Source organism: Macaca nemestrina, chromosome 15, assembly GCF_043159975.1.
Source record: "Macaca nemestrina isolate mMacNem1 chromosome 15, mMacNem.hap1, whole genome shotgun sequence".
Lineage (NCBI taxonomy): Eukaryota > Metazoa > Chordata > Mammalia > Primates > Cercopithecidae > Macaca > Macaca nemestrina.
The window spans coordinates 65,351,942-65,369,849 of record NC_092139.1 but is presented as its reverse complement, the minus strand read 5'-3'; the positions used below and the strand labels follow the sequence as shown (position 1 = coordinate 65,369,849).

Here is a 17,908-nt window from a genome sequence, read left to right as displayed (position 1 = left end):
TCAGGCGTCCTTCTTGCCCTCCTCAAAGCCGGCGCACAGCATGTCATTCTTGATGGTTTTAGGTTGATAGCCAAATTCGGCGTCTTTGCTGTAGAGCAGGTTGCACTTGGGCGTGTCAATGATGGGCACAGCGAGTTTCTGCAGGATCCGCGGGTTGGGCAGGCGGTCTGGGGAGGGTCAGAACGGCCCGGGGCTCAACAGACTTCCTCATCAAGAACCCACGGCCTCGGGAACCACCACTCCTTCCTGCCTGCCCTTTCCTCATGTTTAGACTATCTCTGGCCTAGGGCACTGTGGGGCAGACATCCTCCCTCCTTCCAGGCAGCAGGCTGGGCCCTTTCTGTCCCCGTCTCCCTTCACCCCCTCTTCCTTCTGGGTCTGCTGCTGCTCCCCTCAGCCCCACCTATGTGAACAGAGACCGGGTGTGTGTATTAATACAGCAACAGGAAGACTGTGGGTTCAGAGTGGCCCCCAAGCCGCCCTGGGCCTTCTTGAGGCACATCCCTCATTATTTCCTAGCCGTGTTTCCTTACCTTGTTCACTGGAGCTGCCCCAGCCAGTGACCCAGCAGTTCATGCCCGTCTCAAAGATCACCGAGGGGTCGGGCAGGCGCACGGGGAGGATGTAATTGGTGAAGGACACTGGTTCCTCCAGCTCCACGAGGGCCACGTCGGCACTGGAGGCCATGCCCTCGTACAGGGGGTTGCTCTCCACCCGCCTCACCCGGGCATACACAGCGTGCGGCCCTGGCTGCACTAGCTGCCTTGCCCCCAGCAGGACCTGGTACAGGGACATCTCAGAGGTGCTGGCGGGAGAAGCAGAGAGGCCGTGTGAGGCTGCCCCTCATGTGGGGACAGGCCCAGGAGGGGCTGGGGCTCCTTCTCTGGCCACCATCGTGCCCCACACCTCTCTCTGCATGCTGTCTTTGAGAGCCATCTCTAGGACAGCCAGGTGTAGCAGTGATGCATGTTTACATTGAAGCCAGACCGCCCTCCTCAGATTTCCACCTCCACCCCTGGCCGCTGTGTGACCTTGGGGAAGTCACCTAACAAGTTCTCTGTGACGCAGCTTTCGCATCTGTGCTATGGGGACAGCCACAGTGCCTACCCGAAAGGCTGGCTGGGAGAGAACTACCCTCCAGGTGCAGCAGGGCCAGCACCACCTGTGGGCCTCTGGCAGGTGACCTGCCCTCTCTCAGCCCAAGTTTCTGATTTTTTTTTTCCCCTTAGAGACAGAGTTCTCATTCTGTCACCCAGGCTGCAGAGCAGTGACACAATTGTCGCTCATTGCAGCCTCCAACCCCTGGGTTCAAGCCATCCTCCCACCTCAGCTTCCTGAGTACTTGGGACCACAGGCACCACTGCACCTGGGTATTTTTTTTTTTTTAAGTAGTACAGATAGGGTCTTGCTATGTTGCCCAGGCTGGTCTTGAACTCCTGGGTTCAACTAATCTGCCCGCCTTGGCCTCCCAAAGTGCTGGGATTATGGGCATGAGCCACCGTGCCTGGCCATGAGTATCTGAATTTAAGATGTGGGTTTTTTGTCATGATACTCTTTTAAAGATGAAGAAGAAAAAAGAAAAAAGAAAAAGATGTGGGGTTTAAAATAATTAGAGCTGTGGTGGTGAGGTGTGAGGTGAGGAACTTGAGACACACAGAAGGTGTGGGGCCAGGTGGTTCATACACGGCAGAGGGCTGGGTGGCCTGGCCTCTGCTCAGGGCTTTCTGGGGTGGCTCATGTGGGTGAGGGGAGGAAGGGCCATTCTGTCTGGTCCTTGGGCTTTGTGAGCAGAGTTCCTCCTGGGAAGAGTGTCGTGGAGCTGAGGTGTATGCGGGATGGGGAAAGGACAGGACAGGCCGGTGTGCAGAACCTGCCGGCGGCTTCCGCAGGGACCCACAGGGAGTGGGTGGAGGGGATGGAGGGGGTTGGAGGCCGTGCGAGGCGCCTCCCGCGGGCGGGAGCAGCGGTTGCAGTTGGAAGTTAGCCCTGGGGTTGGACCTAAGGGAAGCATCTGGCTGGAAAGGAGGCGGGGCTGGACCAGGAGCCCCCAGGGAGGTCACCCGCAGGACTTGGCGCGGCGGGCGCTGTCCGCGGTGCTGAACCGGCCGCGCGCGGGGCGCTGTCAGCGCTGCGGGCGGGGGCAGGGGCGGGCGGACTCACTTGGGGAAGCAGTGCGCGGCCGTCAGGACCCACCGCTCCGCGATGAGGCTGCCCCCGCAGAAGTGGCTTCCGTTGCGCTGGATGCTGACTTGCCAGGGCCACTCGCCCTCCTGCGCGTCCTGCCCGCCCACCATTCGGTTCAGCATCCTGGTGTGCCCACAGGCTGGGGGAGCATGGGGTGTGGGTGGGGGCGCTCACTGGGGCTGGTTCCATGGCCGAGGCTCAGCCCTCAGCCTCACACTCCAGTCCTCGGCCCTCCTGCCCCCGACCTGCCCGAAGACCTTGGGGAAGTCCGAGGCCTGAGCTTCTGGGCAGCCTGGGATACAGGCAGACCCTCCCTAGTTGCCCCCTGAGTCTGGCTCTCCATGCGGGGAAGGGCAACCTAACAGCTGCCTCGTGGGGGCCACAGAGACACTGAGATAACCCGGGAAGGGTCTTGTCCTAGGGCCTGACCCAAACAGGCACCTGGAAGGATGGAACGGGTGTCATGCCCTCTGCAAGGGAGCCACCCAGAGGGGGCCGGTCACTTTTCAGGGTGATCCTCAGACCCCGCCACCCTTGTCCTGCGCTGCGCCTCAATGCTCTGTGCTGGCCATCCTGCTCCCATGTGGACCTTCCTCCTCCTCTCCTTTCTGGGCTCCAGTTCCACGCAGCCCCCACTTTCCCCTCCTCTGGAATTCTCCAGTGCCCTTTGCGTTCCAAATTCCCTCTCGGTGTGAGTGTCCCTGTTTCAGTCCAGCCGGCTCCTGTCCCTCCCACCCCAGGGCCTTGGGTGCTTACCTGTTGCTGCCTTGGCCACCTGAGACCCTGGAAGTGAGGAGAGGGTGATCAGCCAGGCCAGGTGCAGCCTGGCCTACCCTCCCCAACCATGCAGCCCCTCTCCACTGACCCTCCCCTGCTCCGGAGGACTCCAGAAGGACAGTCCACAGAGGGACCTCACAGGAGAGCCCAAGGGCCTGCAGTTTCCCCCCAGGGCTGGCTCTGCCATATGCTCAGGCCCAGGCCCATGGGCCAGAGCTTATCTGCAAGGGTGGATGCTCCTTGCCACATGGGGAGCCGGTCAGGAGGTGCCAGTGAAGGGATCCCCAGGCTAGATGTCCCCTTCTCATCCTGGCAAGGGTTCTCTCTCTCCACACTCCCCACCCATCCTTGTCTGGAAGTTTCTGGGGAGGGTCCAGCCTTCAGCCCTGACACTGTGGGGTTGGCCTTTTCTCCTGGAACAGCTTGGAGCAGAAGAGGCCCAGGAACTGTCTCTGCATTTGAGCTGCCCAGGCTCTCTCACAGTCTGCTCCAGAATGGGCAGGTCTTCTTCCCCAAGTCTCACTTTGGTCCTGAGGCTGAGGCCTGAGCCCCACAGGCTTCTCCCTGGCCTCAGGGGGGTAGAGAAGGTACAGTGGTCTGCATTGGCCACCAGAGATCAGCCTTGTCAAGATTCCAGAGTCCCAAGAGCTGACCCCTCTCCCAGGCATGCAGCAGGCTCTGCAGGCGAGACCCAGGACCCCCTGCTGGACTGTGCAAGGGGGACTTTGGGGCGGATACGGTGAGGGGCCAGGAAGAGAAGTAAGGTATGGGATCGTTCAGGGGAACCAAGGATGGGACATTGCCTCCCACACCGAGGACACAAAGGACCTCTTGCTGGGCCTTTAACCAAACACTGGAGCCTCTACCCCAGCTTGGAGACCCCAGTCAGGACCGCAGTGTACAGCCCCAGGGGTAGCAAAGCCTGGAACTGCCTGGCCTTGAGTCCTCTCACCACCCCTGCACTCCGTGCGTCTGCTTCTGTGGGGGCAGATTTGCCCGTAGTTGGGCGGGGGGTTAGAACAGGCACCTCCCCACATCTCGGCCCTCAGCTTCCCCTTAACCTCCAGTGCCTTCTGGGACCCAGCCTGGCTGCTATGGACCATGTCTTCGCTCCGCCTGGAAAAGATAACCAGTTCCCTGAAGTCAAGGGGCTGTGGGGACAGGAAGTGGCCATGGAGTGCTCAAGCACCCCGAGGGTTTTTACGGCATCCTCTTCCTTCCTGTCTGGCTCACAGTCTGGGGGGCACCTTCCCCAACACCATTGGTGGGCAGAGACACCCCTGGGGGGTGCTGGACAATAAGGCAGCAAGCTGCGAGGGGGCAGCTGTGGATGGGCAGGAGGAGGAGGTAGAGAAGGTGCAGGGCAGGCAAAGGGGTCCCCTGCAGATGCGGGGTCAGGAGCAACGGGAAATGGAGAGTCTGCCCTGGATGCTCTGCTCATTAATTTGTGCTAATTAGGTGCCCTTTTAAAATGCAAACACCCCCAGGAGGGTTATTCCCTGACCACCCCCCCAACCCCGACCCCTTGCTCCTTCCAAGCCTGAGGATCCTGCTTGCAGAAGAGCGCATACTGTCAGGCCTTCTCACCCTCTGGGAGTCTGCAGAAGCTGTGTCTCTATGCTCCCGGCCTGAGCACTGCCCCCTCCAGCGATGCCTCCTCCCCGTGCAGATCCTTCCTTCCTGAAGTGACCCTGTACTTCTCATTTAGGCAGAGTCTTCTGGCCTGTGAGTGCTTGCTCCCCTCACCCCACAATCTGGATGCCCTTCCCCTAGTCTCTGTAAATCCTAGTCTTCTTTTTTTTTTTTTTTTTTTTTTTTGAGACAAAGTCTCACTGTGTCACCCAGGCTGGAGTACAGTGGCACAATCTCAGCTCACTGAAAGCTCCGCCTCCCGGGTTCATGCCATTCTCCTGCCTCAGTCTCCCAAGTAGCTGGGACTACAGGTGCCCACCACCGCGCCCAGCTAATTTTTTGTATTTTTTAGTAGAGACGGGGTTTCACCATGGTCTCGATCTCCTGACCTCGGCCTCCCAAAGTGCTGGGATTACAGGCGTGAGCCACGGCGCCCAGCCAAGTCCTAGTCTTGATCTAGAGATCAAGGCCCAACTGAATGCTGCCTCCTCCAGGAAGCCTTCCTTGCTGCTTGCATTGTCTATCTTGGAAGCCCCATACTCTCTCTCTAGCTCTCTGTCCTTCTGATGGGAGCTCTGCCTACAACACCCTGGAGCCAGAATCAAGTCTTATCTTAGCCCAGGAGCTCCAAGAAGGCAAAGGCTGCGTCTGGGGGACCTGAGCTCAGGAAATGTGTGGAGAGACACAAGTGTGGCTGTGGGGGCTGATCGGAAATGGGTGATGTGGAGAGCTGAGCCCTCCAGGGTGGGCGCCTTGTGGGGGCTGGAAGCAACAGACAGGGGTGCCGGGGATGTCGGGAGCATTGTTTGGGGCCTGGGCCTGTGATTCGCTGGTAGCTGGTGGGGATGGTGAAGCCTAGGACTCTAGTGGGTGCCAGCCAAAGACCTGGTGGGGGTGCCACCCTGGGGCTGGGGGTGAGGACGCATCCAGGAGTCCAGCCTCTGGTCATAGCTGTTGGTGAACCAACTGCTAAACTCATTGCCCAAGAGTTTTGGCAATGACCTTGGTTCCTCACCCCGCTCAGGGGCAGTCACTGCCTTCCACCTTCTGTGCAGATGGCTCGCTCAGAAGGCACCATCATCCTTGTGCTGGGAGGCTGGGGGGGATGGGGTGGGGGAGGCCGGGCCAGAGGGGCCACTCTGGTGCCCTCCTGCCCAGGAGAACTAGGAAGCCAGGAGTCCTGGCTAAGCTGCAGCCTGGGATGACCCGACCCAGCCCCGGGAGGTGACTTGAGGACAGGGAAGTGTGGTGGCTGCCGGGCTGGCCAGGCTAGCCCAGGAATGTGAGAGGGTTTCCCTGACAGAGAGTGTCCTGACCTGCAGGGAGGACCTGGCAGGTGGGGCCCCCTGGTTGGCACCTGCTATCCCTGACCCAGGACTGGGAGACGGCACAGTGGCGCATTGCCAGTTCCTCTGTCAGCAGGGGATAGGGCCCTCTGCCACCTGCACCCCCTGCCCCCAGCTCTCTATTGAGCCCGCAGCCAGCCTGCTGGGGCTTCCAGGCACAGGCAGCAGCCCTGGCTCGGCCACCCTCCCACCCCAAGAATGATGGTCCAGGCACTTGGAGCCTGAGTTCACATCCTGCACATACGAGGCTTCTGTCCTCACCTAGAGAATGGGGGGAGAGGCTGGAGAGAATGAAGTGGCAGGAAGCAGGGAGCCTGGCCAGAACTGGCACACCAGAGCCCACGGAGAGGCATGGGAGGAGGCCTTGCCCAGTTATGGCAGTGGGGTCCTCTGCGGCCTGTGTGCACACCTCCCACCCTGCCCTCCCCACTTTGGGCTCCCCAGTTGACACATCTAGAGCCTTCCCACCTGCTCAGGGGCAGGAGGGATGGCCTGTCCCACAGCCCTGGCCTGTCCCAGGGAGTAGGGGGCTGAGCTGAAGCCTCAGGCAGTGCAGCGGGGCCTGTTGGGCGACTGCAGCTCCCCGACCCTGCACCTTTGTCACTCACCAAAACACAGCAGCAGCAGGAGCGGCACCGCAGCGGGACGCCTCATGTCCTCAGGCCTGGCTGGGGCACAGGGCTGGGGTCGGCGGTGGCAGAAGTGTTGAAGCAGGAGCGAGGTGCAGGCTCCATGAAATGCAGTTTTATGCTGGAGATGAGCACAGGCCCGGCTATGCTGCCCAACCCGATGGCCCGGCCTGTCCAGCTCCTCTCCTCAGGAAGGAAGCGCCCAGAGCCGACTCCTCTGTGACCTGGCCCTGAACCCTGAGACCCCCGGGCAGACCCCTCAAGTCAGCGCGGCGCGGGGTGCCGTTGGCCTTGGTTCCTGGACCCTGAACACCCAGCACACCCCAAGCTGACCGCGGTGCACGCGAAGTCCGTCCAGCTTCATTCATTATTATTATTTTATTTATTTTTTTAATTTTTTGAGGCGGAGTCTTGCTCTGTCGCCCAGGCTGGAGCGCAATCTCGGTTCACTGCAAGCTCCGCCTCCCGGGTTCAAGCCATTCTCCTGCCTCAGCTTCCAGAGTAGCTGGGACTAAAGTCACCCGCCAACATGCCCGGCTAATTTTTTGTATTTTAGTAGAGACGGGGTTTCACCATGTTGGCCAGGCTGGTCGCGATCTCCTGACATCGTGATCGGTCCTCAGCCTTCCAAAGTGCTGGGATTACAGGGATGAGCCACCGCGCCCGGCCTCATTCAGTATTTTATTGAGCGCCGACGGAACACAGTGGGGCTAGGCAGCGCTGGTGGGAAAGTCAGGGACAGGGGTGTTTGTGGGGCCGAGGGCAGGGGAGGCGATGGGACATGGGGCGGGCTCCGGGGTTGGCCCCAGCGACCCTCCTCCCGGGACACCAGGCCCCAGAAGTCCCCCAGGCGCGCGTCAGCCCGGCCCAGGTGGCCGACACTGGCTCCGGCTGCCGTCCCTCGGGTGGGACGGGTGCTTCCCGGCACCAGGCGGGGCGGAAGCGGCTCCGGGAAGGCCGGGCCGTGGTGACAGTCTCGGTGTTGCCGCCTGGCTGTGGGCGCGGCGCCGCGGCGTAAGAGACTCGGGGAGGAAGTTATTTGGGGCACGGAGCTGACGTCAGAGCCAGAGTGGGGCCGGGCCGCGGGGTCGGGGGCGCCGGGCCTCAGTTTCCCCGCCGGCGCCGGGGGTGTACTCGTGGGCGGGGCGGGGCCCGGGCGGCTCCGGGCGGGGCTAGGGGGTGAGGGCGTTCCCGCCTCAGCCTTGTCCGCGCGCGTCGTGGTGCTGCCCTCTGGTGGGCGCGGGGCGCGGCGCAGACGTCCGGGGCGCGGGCGGGGCTCTCCCAGCCTCCTGGTCGCGGCTCCGGCTCCCTGAGCAGCCCTCCCTAGCCCTGCCCTCCCACCTCTCCGCCTCCACTGCCCCCTCCCACCCTCCCCGCCCCTCCCACCCTCCCCGCCCCTCCCGCTCTAGTCCCTGGAGTTCCCGGGTCGGGGGTGGGAGGCGGGCTGGGCAGTCCCTGGGGGGCTGGAGGGAACGAGGGAACGAGGGAGGGCGGAGTGGGAAGAGGAGACTCCAAACGTATTCATTCATTTATTCATTCATTCAGTCAATCATTTCTGAACGGATTTGAGCCCAATACCGTCCCAGGTTTGGGGAATACAGACGTGACTCAAACAGACCTCACCTCACAGTGTGAGGGAGAGGACAGGACATCATTTAGCAGATAATCTCTAATTATAAACCGCGATGGGCCAGGTGCAGTGGCTCACACCTGTAATCCCAACACTTTGGGAGGCCAAGGCAGACGGATCACCTGAGGTCAGGAGTTCGAGACCAGCCTGGCCAACATGGTGAAAGACAAAATACCCCATCTCTACTAAAATACAAAATTAGCCGGACATGGTGGTGGGCGCCTGTGATCCTAGCTACTCAGGAGACTGAGGCAGGAGAATCACTTGAACCCGGGAGGCGGAGATGGTAGGGACACAAGATTACACCACTGCACTCCAGCCTGGGAGACAGTGAGACCACGTCTCAAAAAAAAAAAATTAATAATAATAATTATTATTATTATAAACCACAGAAAGTGTTTCAAAGTGTCTGGGTGACCACATTTCTCCAGCACCCGATGGTCGGGTCACTGGTGGGCTCTCAGAGGCAGTCTTAGAGCCTCTCAGGTAACTACTTCCTCTTGGCACCTTTCTCTGTGTTCCTTGGTGTCTGCTCCCTAACCCTCCTTTTAAGCCCATTCTTCTAAGGGTGGCTCCGCCTTAAATTCAAGCAAGTTGGCCGGGCACGGTGGCTCAAGCCTGTAATCCCAGCACTTTGGGAGGCCGAGGTGGGTGGATCACGAGGTCAGGAGATCGAGACCATCCTGGCTAACACGGTGAAACCCCGTCTCTACTAAAAATACAAAAAAAAAAAAAAACCTAGCCGGGCGTGGTGGCGGGCGCCTGTAGTCCCAGCTACTCGGAGGCTGAGGCGGGAGAATGGCGTGAACCCGGGAGGTGGAGCCTGCAGTGAGCCGAGATCGGGCCACTGCACTCCAGCCTGGGCCACACAGCGAGACTCCTCTCAAAAAAAAAAAAAAAATTCAAGCAAGTGACAAAAGTCAAGAGGACGACAGGGAAAGCTGGGCTCTTGAGGAACAAGGCACAGCCACGCCGGCGATTAGAGAATCAGGAACCCAGACTCGCCTCCATGTCCCTGTGCCTGGAGCCCACGGACCCAAGGCTGAGAACAGGCCCCTTCCTCACAGCAACCACCCAACAAATGAAGAGGGCGTTAAAATCCAGAAAGATTTTTATGGTTTTTTGTTTGTTTGTTTGTTTGTTTTTGAGACAGAATCTCACTCTGTTGCCCAGGCTGGAGTGCAGTGGCACAATCTCGGCTCACTGCAACCTCTGCCTCCCAGGTTCAAGCGTTCCTCCTGTCTCAGCCCCTCTAGTAGCTGGGATTGCAGGCACATGCCACCACGGCCAGCTAATTTTTGTATTTTTAGTAGAGACAGAGTTTCGCCATATTGGCCAGGCTGGTCTCGAACTCCCGACCTCAGGTGATCCACCCGCCTCAGCCTCCCAAAGTGCTGGGATTATAGGCGTGAGCCACCGTGCCCAGCCTGTTTCCACCTTTTGGCTTTTGTGAATAATGATGCTTGAACTTGGGTGTACAGATACCTGTTTTAGACACTGCTTTCAATTCTTTTGTGAATATACCCAGAAGTGGAATTGCTGGATCAAATGGGAATTCTTCATTTAATTTTTTGAGGAATAGGCAAAATGTTTCCCAAATTTTTAAGAGAAAATTAATGACTAAATATTGAAGATAATCCAACTTCTAAAAATGCCCTTAATTATTATTATTATTATTAATTTTGGAGACACAGTCTTGCTCTCTCACTCAGGCTGGAGTGCAGTGGTGTGATCTCGGCTCACTCCATCCTCTGTCTCCCAGGGTCAAACAATTCTCCTGCCTCAGCCTCCTGAGTACCTGGGATTACAGGTGCCCACCACTACACCTAGCTAATTTTTGTAATTTTAGTAGAGCCAGGGTTTCACCATATTTCCCAGGCTGGTCTCAAACTCCTAATTTCATGTAATCTGCCTGCATTGGCCTCTCAAAGTGAGATTACAGGCATGAGCCACTGCACCTGGCCAGCGGCCCTTAGTTATTAATATTCAAGTCCATTCTTTTTTTTTTTTTTTTTTTTTGAGACGGAGTCTCACTCTGTCGCCCAGGTTGGAGTGCAGTGGCCGGATCTCAGCTCACTGCAAGTTCTGTCTCCTGGGTTTACATCATTCTCCTGCCTCAGCCTCCCAAGTAGCTGGGACTACAGGGGCCCGCCACCATGCCTGGCTAATTTTTGTATTTTTAGTAGAGACAGGGTTTCACCGTGTTGTTCAGGCTGGTCTTGAACTCCTGACCCCAGGCGATCCACCGCCTCGGCCTCCAAAAGTGCTGGGATTACAGGCATGAGTCACCACGCCTGGTGGTTTTTTTTGTTTGTTTTGTTTTGTTTTGTTTCTTTAAGTTATAGTATGTTCGTTTTTTGTTTTTTGTTTTTTGTTGAGATGGAGTCTTGCTCTGTTGCCCAGGCTGGAGTGCAGTGGCATGATCTTGGCTCATTGCAGGCTCTGCCTCCCGGTTCACGCCATTCTCCTGCCTCAGCCTCCCGAGTAGCTGGGACTACAGGCGCCCGCCACCATGCCCAGCTAATTTTTTTGCATTTTTTTAGTAGAGACGGGGTTTCACCGTGTTGCCCAGATTGGTCTTGAACTCCTGACCTCAGGTGATCCACCAGCCTCAGCTTCCCAAAGTGCTAGGATTGCAGGCGTGAGCCACCGCGCCGGCCTCTACCTTTTTTTTTTTAAATATAATGTATTTAATTGTAGGCTTATAAAATTTATTTATTTATTTATTTATTTATTTATTTATTTATTTATTTTTTGAGACGGAGTCTCGCTGTGTCTCCCAGGCTGGAGTGCAGTGGCGTGATCTCGGCTCACTGCAAGCTCCGCCTCCCGGGTTCACGCCATTCTCCTGCCTCAGCCTCCCAAGTAGCTGGGAGTACAGGCACCCACCACCACGCCTGGCTAATTTTTTGTATTTTTAGTAGAGACGGTTTCACCGTGTTAGCCAGGATGGTCTTGATCTCCTGACCTCGTGATCCGCCTGCTGCAGCCTCCCAAAGTGCTGGGATTACAGGCATGAGCCACCGCGCCCAGCCCGGAATCTGCTTTTTCGAAGCAAGCTGCTCAGCTGGTGGAATGCACAGCCCATGGAGCAGGGCATGATCCCACCCTGCCCTGGGCCCGGAGGCGGGGACTGAGTCCCCGTGGACACCACATTGCTCCCACCTTTCAGGCGTCCTTCTTGCCCTCCTCAAAGCCGGCGCACAGCATGTCATTCTTGATGGTTTTAGGTTGATAGCCAAATTCGGCGTCTTTGCTGTAGAGCAGGTTGCACTTGGGCGTGTCAATGATGGGCACAGCGAGTTTCTGCAGGATCTGCGGGTTGGGCAGGCGGTCTGGGGAGGGTCAGAACGGCCCGGGGCTCAACAGACTTCCTCATCAAGAACCCACGGCCTCGGGAACCACCACTCCTTCCTGCCTGCCCTTTCCTCATGTTTAGACTATCTCTGGCCTAGGGCACTGTGGGGCAGACATCCTCCCTCCTTCCAGGCAGCAGGCTGGGCCCTTTCTGTCCCCGTCTCCCTTCACCCCCTCTTCCTTCTGGGTCTGCTGCTGCTCCCCTCAGCCCCACCTATGTGAACAGAGACCGGGTGTGTGTATTAATACAGCAACAGGAAGACTGTGGGTTCAGAGTGGCCCCCAAGCCGCCCTGGGCCTTCTTGAGGCACATCCCTCATTATTTCCTAGCCGTGTTTCCTTACCTTGTTCACTGGAGCTGCCCCAGCCAGTGACCCAGCAGTTCATGCCCGTCTCAAAGATCACCGAGGGGTCGGGCAGGCGCACGGGGAGGATGTAATTGGTGAAGGACACTGGTTCCTCCAGCTCCACGAGGGCCACGTCGGCACTGGAGGCCATGCCCTCGTACAGGGGGTTGCTCTCCACCCGCCTCACCCGGGCATACACAGCGTGCGGCCCTGGCTGCACTAGCTGCCTTGCCCCCAGCAGGACCTGGTACAGGGACATCTCAGAGGTGCTGGCGGGAGAAGCAGAGAGGCCGTGTGAGGATGCCCCTCATGTGGGGACAGGCCCAGGAGGGGCTGGGGCTCCTTCTCTGGCCACCATCGTGCCCCACACCTCTCTCTGCATGCTGTCTTTGAGAGCCATCTCTAGGACAGCCAGGTGTAGCAGTGATGCATGTTTACATTGAAGCCAGACCGCCCTCCTCAGATTTCCACCTCCACCCCTGGCCGCTGTGTGACCTTGGGGAAGTCACCTAACAAGTTCTCTGTGACGCAGCTTTCGCATCTGTGCTATGGGGACAGCCACAGTGCCTACCCGAAAGGCTGGCTGGGAGAGAACTACCCTCCAGGTGCAGCAGGGCCAGCACCACCTGTGGGCCTCTGGCAGGTGACCTGCCCTCTCTCAGCCCAAGTTTCTGATTTTTTTTTTCCCCTTAGAGACAGAGTTCTCATTCTGTCACCCAGGCTGCAGAGCAGTGACACAATTGTCGCTCATTGCAGCCTCCAACCCCTGGGTTCAAGCCATCCTCCCACCTCAGCTTCCTGAGTACTTGGGACCACAGGCACCACTGCACCTGGGTATTTTTTTTTTTTTTAAGTAGTACAGATAGGGTCTTGCTATGTTGCCCAGGCTGGTCTTGAACTCCTGGGTTCAACTAATCTGCCTGCCTTGGCCTCCCAAAGTGCTGGGATTATGGGCATGAGCCACCGTGCCTGGCCATGAGTATCTGAATTTAAGATGTGGGTTTTTTGTCATGATACTCTTTTAAAGATGAAGAAGAAAAAAGAAAAAAGAAAAAGATGTGGGGTTTAAAATAATTAGAGCTGTGGTGGTGAGGTGTGAGGTGAGGAACTTGAGACACACAGAAGGTGTGGGGCCAGGTGGTTCATACACGGCAGAGGGCTGGGTGGCCTGGCCTCTGCTCAGGGCTTTCTGGGGTGGCTCATGTGGGTGAGGGGAGGAAGGGCCATTCTGTCTGGTCCTTGGGCTTTGTGAGCAGAGTTCCTCCTGGGAAGAGTGTCGTGGAGCTGAGGTGTATGCGGGATGGGGAAAGGACAGGACAGGCCGGTGTGCAGAACCTGCCGGCGGCTTCCGCAGGGACCCACAGGGAGTGGGTGGAGGGGATGGAGGGGGTTGGAGGCCGTGCGAGGCGCCTCCCGCGGGCGGGAGCAGCGGTTGCAGTTGGAAGTTAGCCCTGGGGTTGGACCTAAGGGAAGCATCTGGCTGGAAAGGAGGCGGGGCTGGACCAGGAGCCCCCAGGGAGGTCACCCGCAGGACTTGGCGCGGCGGGCGCTGTCCGCGGTGCTGAACCGGCCGCGCGCGGGGCGCTGTCAGCGCTGCGGGCGGGGGCAGGGGCGGGCGGACTCACTTGGGGAAGCAGTGCGCGGCCGTCAGGACCCACCGCTCCGCGATGAGGCTGCCCCCGCAGAAGTGGCTTCCGTTGCGCTGGATGCTGACTTGCCAGGGCCACTCGCCCTCCTGCGCGTCCTGCCCGCCCACCATTCGGTTCAGCATCCTGGTGTGCCCACAGGCTGGGGGAGCATGGGGTGTGGGTGGGGGCGCTCACTGGGGCTGGTTCCATGGCCGAGGCTCAGCCCTCAGCCTCACACTCCAGTCCTCGGCCCTCCTGCCCCCGACCTGCCCGAAGACCTTGGGGAAGTCCGAGGCCTGAGCTTCTGGGCAGCCTGGGATACAGGCAGACCCTCCCTAGTTGCCCCCTGAGTCTGGCTCTCCATGCGGGGAAGGGCAACCTAACAGCTGCCTCGTGGGGGCCACAGAGACACTGAGATAACCCGGGAAGGGTCTTGTCCTAGGGCCTGACCCAAACAGGCACCTGGAAGGATGGAACGGGTGTCATGCCCTCTGCAAGGGAGCCACCCAGAGGGGGCCGGTCAATGCTCTGTGCTGGCCATCCTGCTCCCATGTGGACCTTCCTCCTCCTCTCCTTTCTGGGCTCCAGTTCCACGCAGCCCCCACTTTCCCCTCCTCTGGAATTCTCCAGTGCCCTTTGCGTTCCAAATTCCCTCTCGGTGTGAGTGTCCCTGTTTCAGTCCAGCCGGCTCCTGTCCCTCCCACCCCAGGGCCTTGGGTGCTTACCTGTTGCTGCCTTGGCCACCTGAGACCCTGGAAGTGAGGAGAGGGTGATCAGCCAGGCCAGGTGCAGCCTGGCCTACCCTCCCCAACCATGCAGCCCCTCTCCACTGACCCTCCCCTGCTCCGGAGGACTCCAGAAGGACAGTCCACAGAGGGACCTCACAGGAGAGCCCAAGGGCCTGCAGTTTCCCCCCAGGGCTGGCTCTGCCATATGCTCAGGCCCAGGCCCATGGGCCAGAGCTTATCTGCAAGGGTGGATGCTCCTTGCCACATGGGGAGCCGGTCAGGAGGTGCCAGTGAAGGGATCCCCAGGCTAGATGTCCCCTTCTCATCCTGGCAAGGGTTCTCTCTCTCCACACTCCCCACCCATCCTTGTCTGGAAGTTTCTGGGGAGGGTCCAGCCTTCAGCCCTGACACTGTGGGGTTGGCCTTTTCTCCTGGAACAGCTTGGAGCAGAAGAGGCCCAGGAACTGTCTCTGCATTTGAGCTGCCCAGGCTCTCTCACAGTCTGCTCCAGAATGGGCAGGTCTTCTTCCCCAAGTCTCACTTTGGTCCTGAGGCTGAGGCCTGAGCCCCACAGGCTTCTCCCTGGCCTCAGGGGGGTAGAGAAGGTACAGTGGTCTGCATTGGCCACCAGAGATCAGCCTTGTCAAGATTCCAGAGTCCCAAGAGCTGACCCCTCTCCCAGGCATGCAGCAGGCTCTGCAGGCGAGACCCAGGACCCCCTGCTGGACTGTGCAAGGGGGACTTTGGGGCGGATACGGTGAGGGGCCAGGAAGAGAAGTAAGGTATGGGATCGTTCAGGGGAACCAAGGATGGGACATTGCCTCCCACACCGAGGACACAAAGGACCTCTTGCTGGGCCTTTAACCAAACACTGGAGCCTCTACCCCAGCTTGGAGACCCCAGTCAGGACCACAGTGTACAGCCCCAGGGGTAGCAAAGCCTGGAACTGCCTGGCCTTGAGTCCTCTCACCACCCCTGCACTCCGTGCGTCTGCTTCTGTGGGGGCAGATTTGCCCGTAGCTGGGCGGGGGGTTAGAACAGGCACCTCCCCACATCTCGGCCCTCAGCTTCCCCTTAACCTCCAGTGCCTTCTGGGACCCAGCCTGGCTGCTATGGACCATGTCTTCGCTCCGCCTGGAAAAGATAACCAGTTCCCTGAAGTCAAGGGGCTGTGGGGACAGGAAGTGGCCATGGAGTGCTCAAGCACCCCGAGGGTTTTTACGGCATCCTCTTCCTTCCTGTCTGGCTCACAGTCTGGGGGGCACCTTCCCCAACACCATTGGTGGGCAGAGACACCCCTGGGGGGTGCTGGACAATAAGGCAGCAAGCTGCGAGGGGGCAGCTGTGGATGGGCAGGAGGAGGAGGTAGAGAAGGTGCAGGGCAGGCAAAGGGGTCCCCTGCAGATGCGGGGTCAGGAGCAACGGGAAATGGAGAGTCTGCCCTGGATGCTCTGCTCATTAATTTGTGCTAATTAGGTGCCCTTTTAAAATGCAAACACCCCCAGGAGGGTTATTCCCTGACCCCCCCCCAACCCCGACCCCTTGCTCCTTCCAAGCCTGAGGATCCTGCTTGCAGAAGAGCGCATACTGTCAGGCCTTCTCACCCTCTGGGAGTCTGCAGAAGCTGTGTCTCTATGCTCCCGGCCTGAGCACTGCCCCCTCCAGCGATGCCTCCTCCCCGTGCAGATCCTTCCTTCCTGAAGTGACCCTGTACTTCTCATTTAGGCAGAGTCTTCTGGCCTGTGAGTGCTTGCTCCCCTCACCCCACAATCTGGATGCCCTTCCCCTAGTCTCTGTAAATCCTAGTCTTCTTTTTTTTTTTTTTTTTTTTTTTTTGAGACAAAGTCTCACTGTGTCACCCAGGCTGGAGTACAGTGGCACAATCTCAGCTCACTGAAAGCTCCGCCTCCCGGGTTCATGCCATTCTCCTGCCTCAGTCTCCCAAGTAGCTGGGACTACAGGTGCCCACCACCGCGCCCAGCTAATTTTTTGTATTTTTTAGTAGAGACGGGGTTTCACCATGGTCTCGATCTCCTGACCTCGGCCTCCCAAAGTGCTGGGATTACAGGCGTGAGCCACGGCGCCCAGCCAAGTCCTAGTCTTGATCTAGAGATCAAGGCCCAACTGAATGCTGCCTCCTCCAGGAAGCCTTCCTTGCTGCTTGCATTGTCTATCTTGGAAGCCCCATACTCTCTCTCTAGCTCTCTGTCCTTCTGATGGGAGCTCTGCCTACAACACCCTGGAGCCAGAATCAAGTCTTATCTTAGCCCAGGAGCTCCAAGAAGGCAAAGGCTGCGTCTGGGGGACCTGAGCTCAGGAAATGTGTGGAGAGACACAAGTGTGGCTGTGGGGGCTGATCGGAAATGGGTGATGTGGAGAGCTGAGCCCTCCAGGGTGGGCGCCTTGTGGGGGCTGGAAGCAACAGACAGGGGTGCCGGGGATGTCGGGAGCATTGTTTGGGGCCTGGGCCTGTGATTCGCTGGTAGCTGGTGGGGATGGTGAAGCCTAGGACTCTAGTGGGTGCCAGCCAAAGACCTGGTGGGGGTGCCACCCTGGGGCTGGGGGTGAGGACGCATCCAGGAGTCCAGCCTCTGGTCATAGCTGTTGGTGAACCAACTGCTAAACTCATTGCCCAAGAGTTTTGGCAATGACCTTGGTTCCTCACCCCGCTCAGGGGCAGTCACTGCCTTCCACCTTCTGTGCAGATGGCTCGCTCAGAAGGCACCATCATCCTTGTGCTGGGAGGCTGGGGGGGATGGGGTGGGGGAGGCCGGGCCAGAGGGGCCACTCTGGTGCCCTCCTGCCCAGGAGAACTAGGAAGCCAGGAGTCCTGGCTAAGCTGCAGCCTGGGATGACCCGACCCAGCCCCGGGAGGTGACTTGAGGACAGGGAAGTGTGGTGGCTGCCGGGCTGGCCAGGCTAGCCCAGGAATGTGAGAGGGTTTCCCTGACAGAGAGTGTCCTGACCTGCAGGGAGGACCTGGCAGGTGGGGCCCCCTGGTTGGCACCTGCTATCCCTGACCCAGGACTGGGAGACGGCACAGTGGCGCATTGCCAGTTCCTCTGTCAGCAGGGGATAGGGCCCTCTGCCACCTGCACCCCCTGCCCCCAGCTCTCTATTGAGCCCGCAGCCAGCCTGCTGGGGCTTCCAGGCACAGGCAGCAGCCCTGGCTCGGCCACCCTCCCACCCCAAGAATGATGGTCCAGGCACTTGGAGCCTGAGTTCACATCCTGCACATACGAGGCTTCTGTCCTCACCTAGAGAATGGGGGGAGAGGCTGGAGAGAATGAAGTGGCAGGAAGCAGGGAGCCTGGCCAGAACTGGCACACCAGAGCCCACGGAGAGGCATGGGAGGAGGCCTTGCCCAGTTATGGCAGTGGGGTCCTCTGCGGCCTGTGTGCACACCTCCCACCCTGCCCTCCCCACTTTGGGCTCCCCAGTTGACACATCTAGAGCCTTCCCACCTGCTCAGGGGCAGGAGGGATGGCCTGTCCCACAGCCCTGGCCTGTCCCAGGGAGTAGGGGGCTGAGCTGAAGCCTCAGGCAGTGCAGCGGGGCCTGTTGGGCGACTGCAGCTCCCCGACCCTGCACCTTTGTCACTCACCAAAACACAGCAGCAGCAGGAGCGGCACCGCAGCGGGACGCCTCAT

General features: G+C 59.0%; 2 protein-coding genes across 2 annotated transcripts; both read right to left on the bottom strand.

Moving 5' to 3' along the window:
• Nucleotides 1-6,593, bottom strand: LOC139358896 (serine protease 27-like). Its single transcript, XM_071080938.1, has 5 exons — nt 6,548-6,593; nt 2,941-2,967; nt 2,161-2,323; nt 534-805; nt 1-167 (listed from the first exon to the last, which is right to left on the bottom strand). The coding sequence occupies exons 1-5, from the start codon at nt 6,591-6,593 to the stop codon at nt 1-3; spliced, it is 675 nt and encodes a 224-aa protein (XP_070937039.1).
• Nucleotides 6,594-11,366: 4,773 nt separating this feature from the next.
• On the bottom strand, nt 11,367-17,908 carry LOC139358895 (serine protease 27-like). Its single transcript, XM_071080937.1, has 5 exons — nt 17,863-17,908; nt 14,256-14,282; nt 13,528-13,690; nt 11,900-12,171; nt 11,367-11,533 (listed from the first exon to the last, which is right to left on the bottom strand). The coding sequence occupies exons 1-5, from the start codon at nt 17,906-17,908 to the stop codon at nt 11,367-11,369; spliced, it is 675 nt and encodes a 224-aa protein (XP_070937038.1).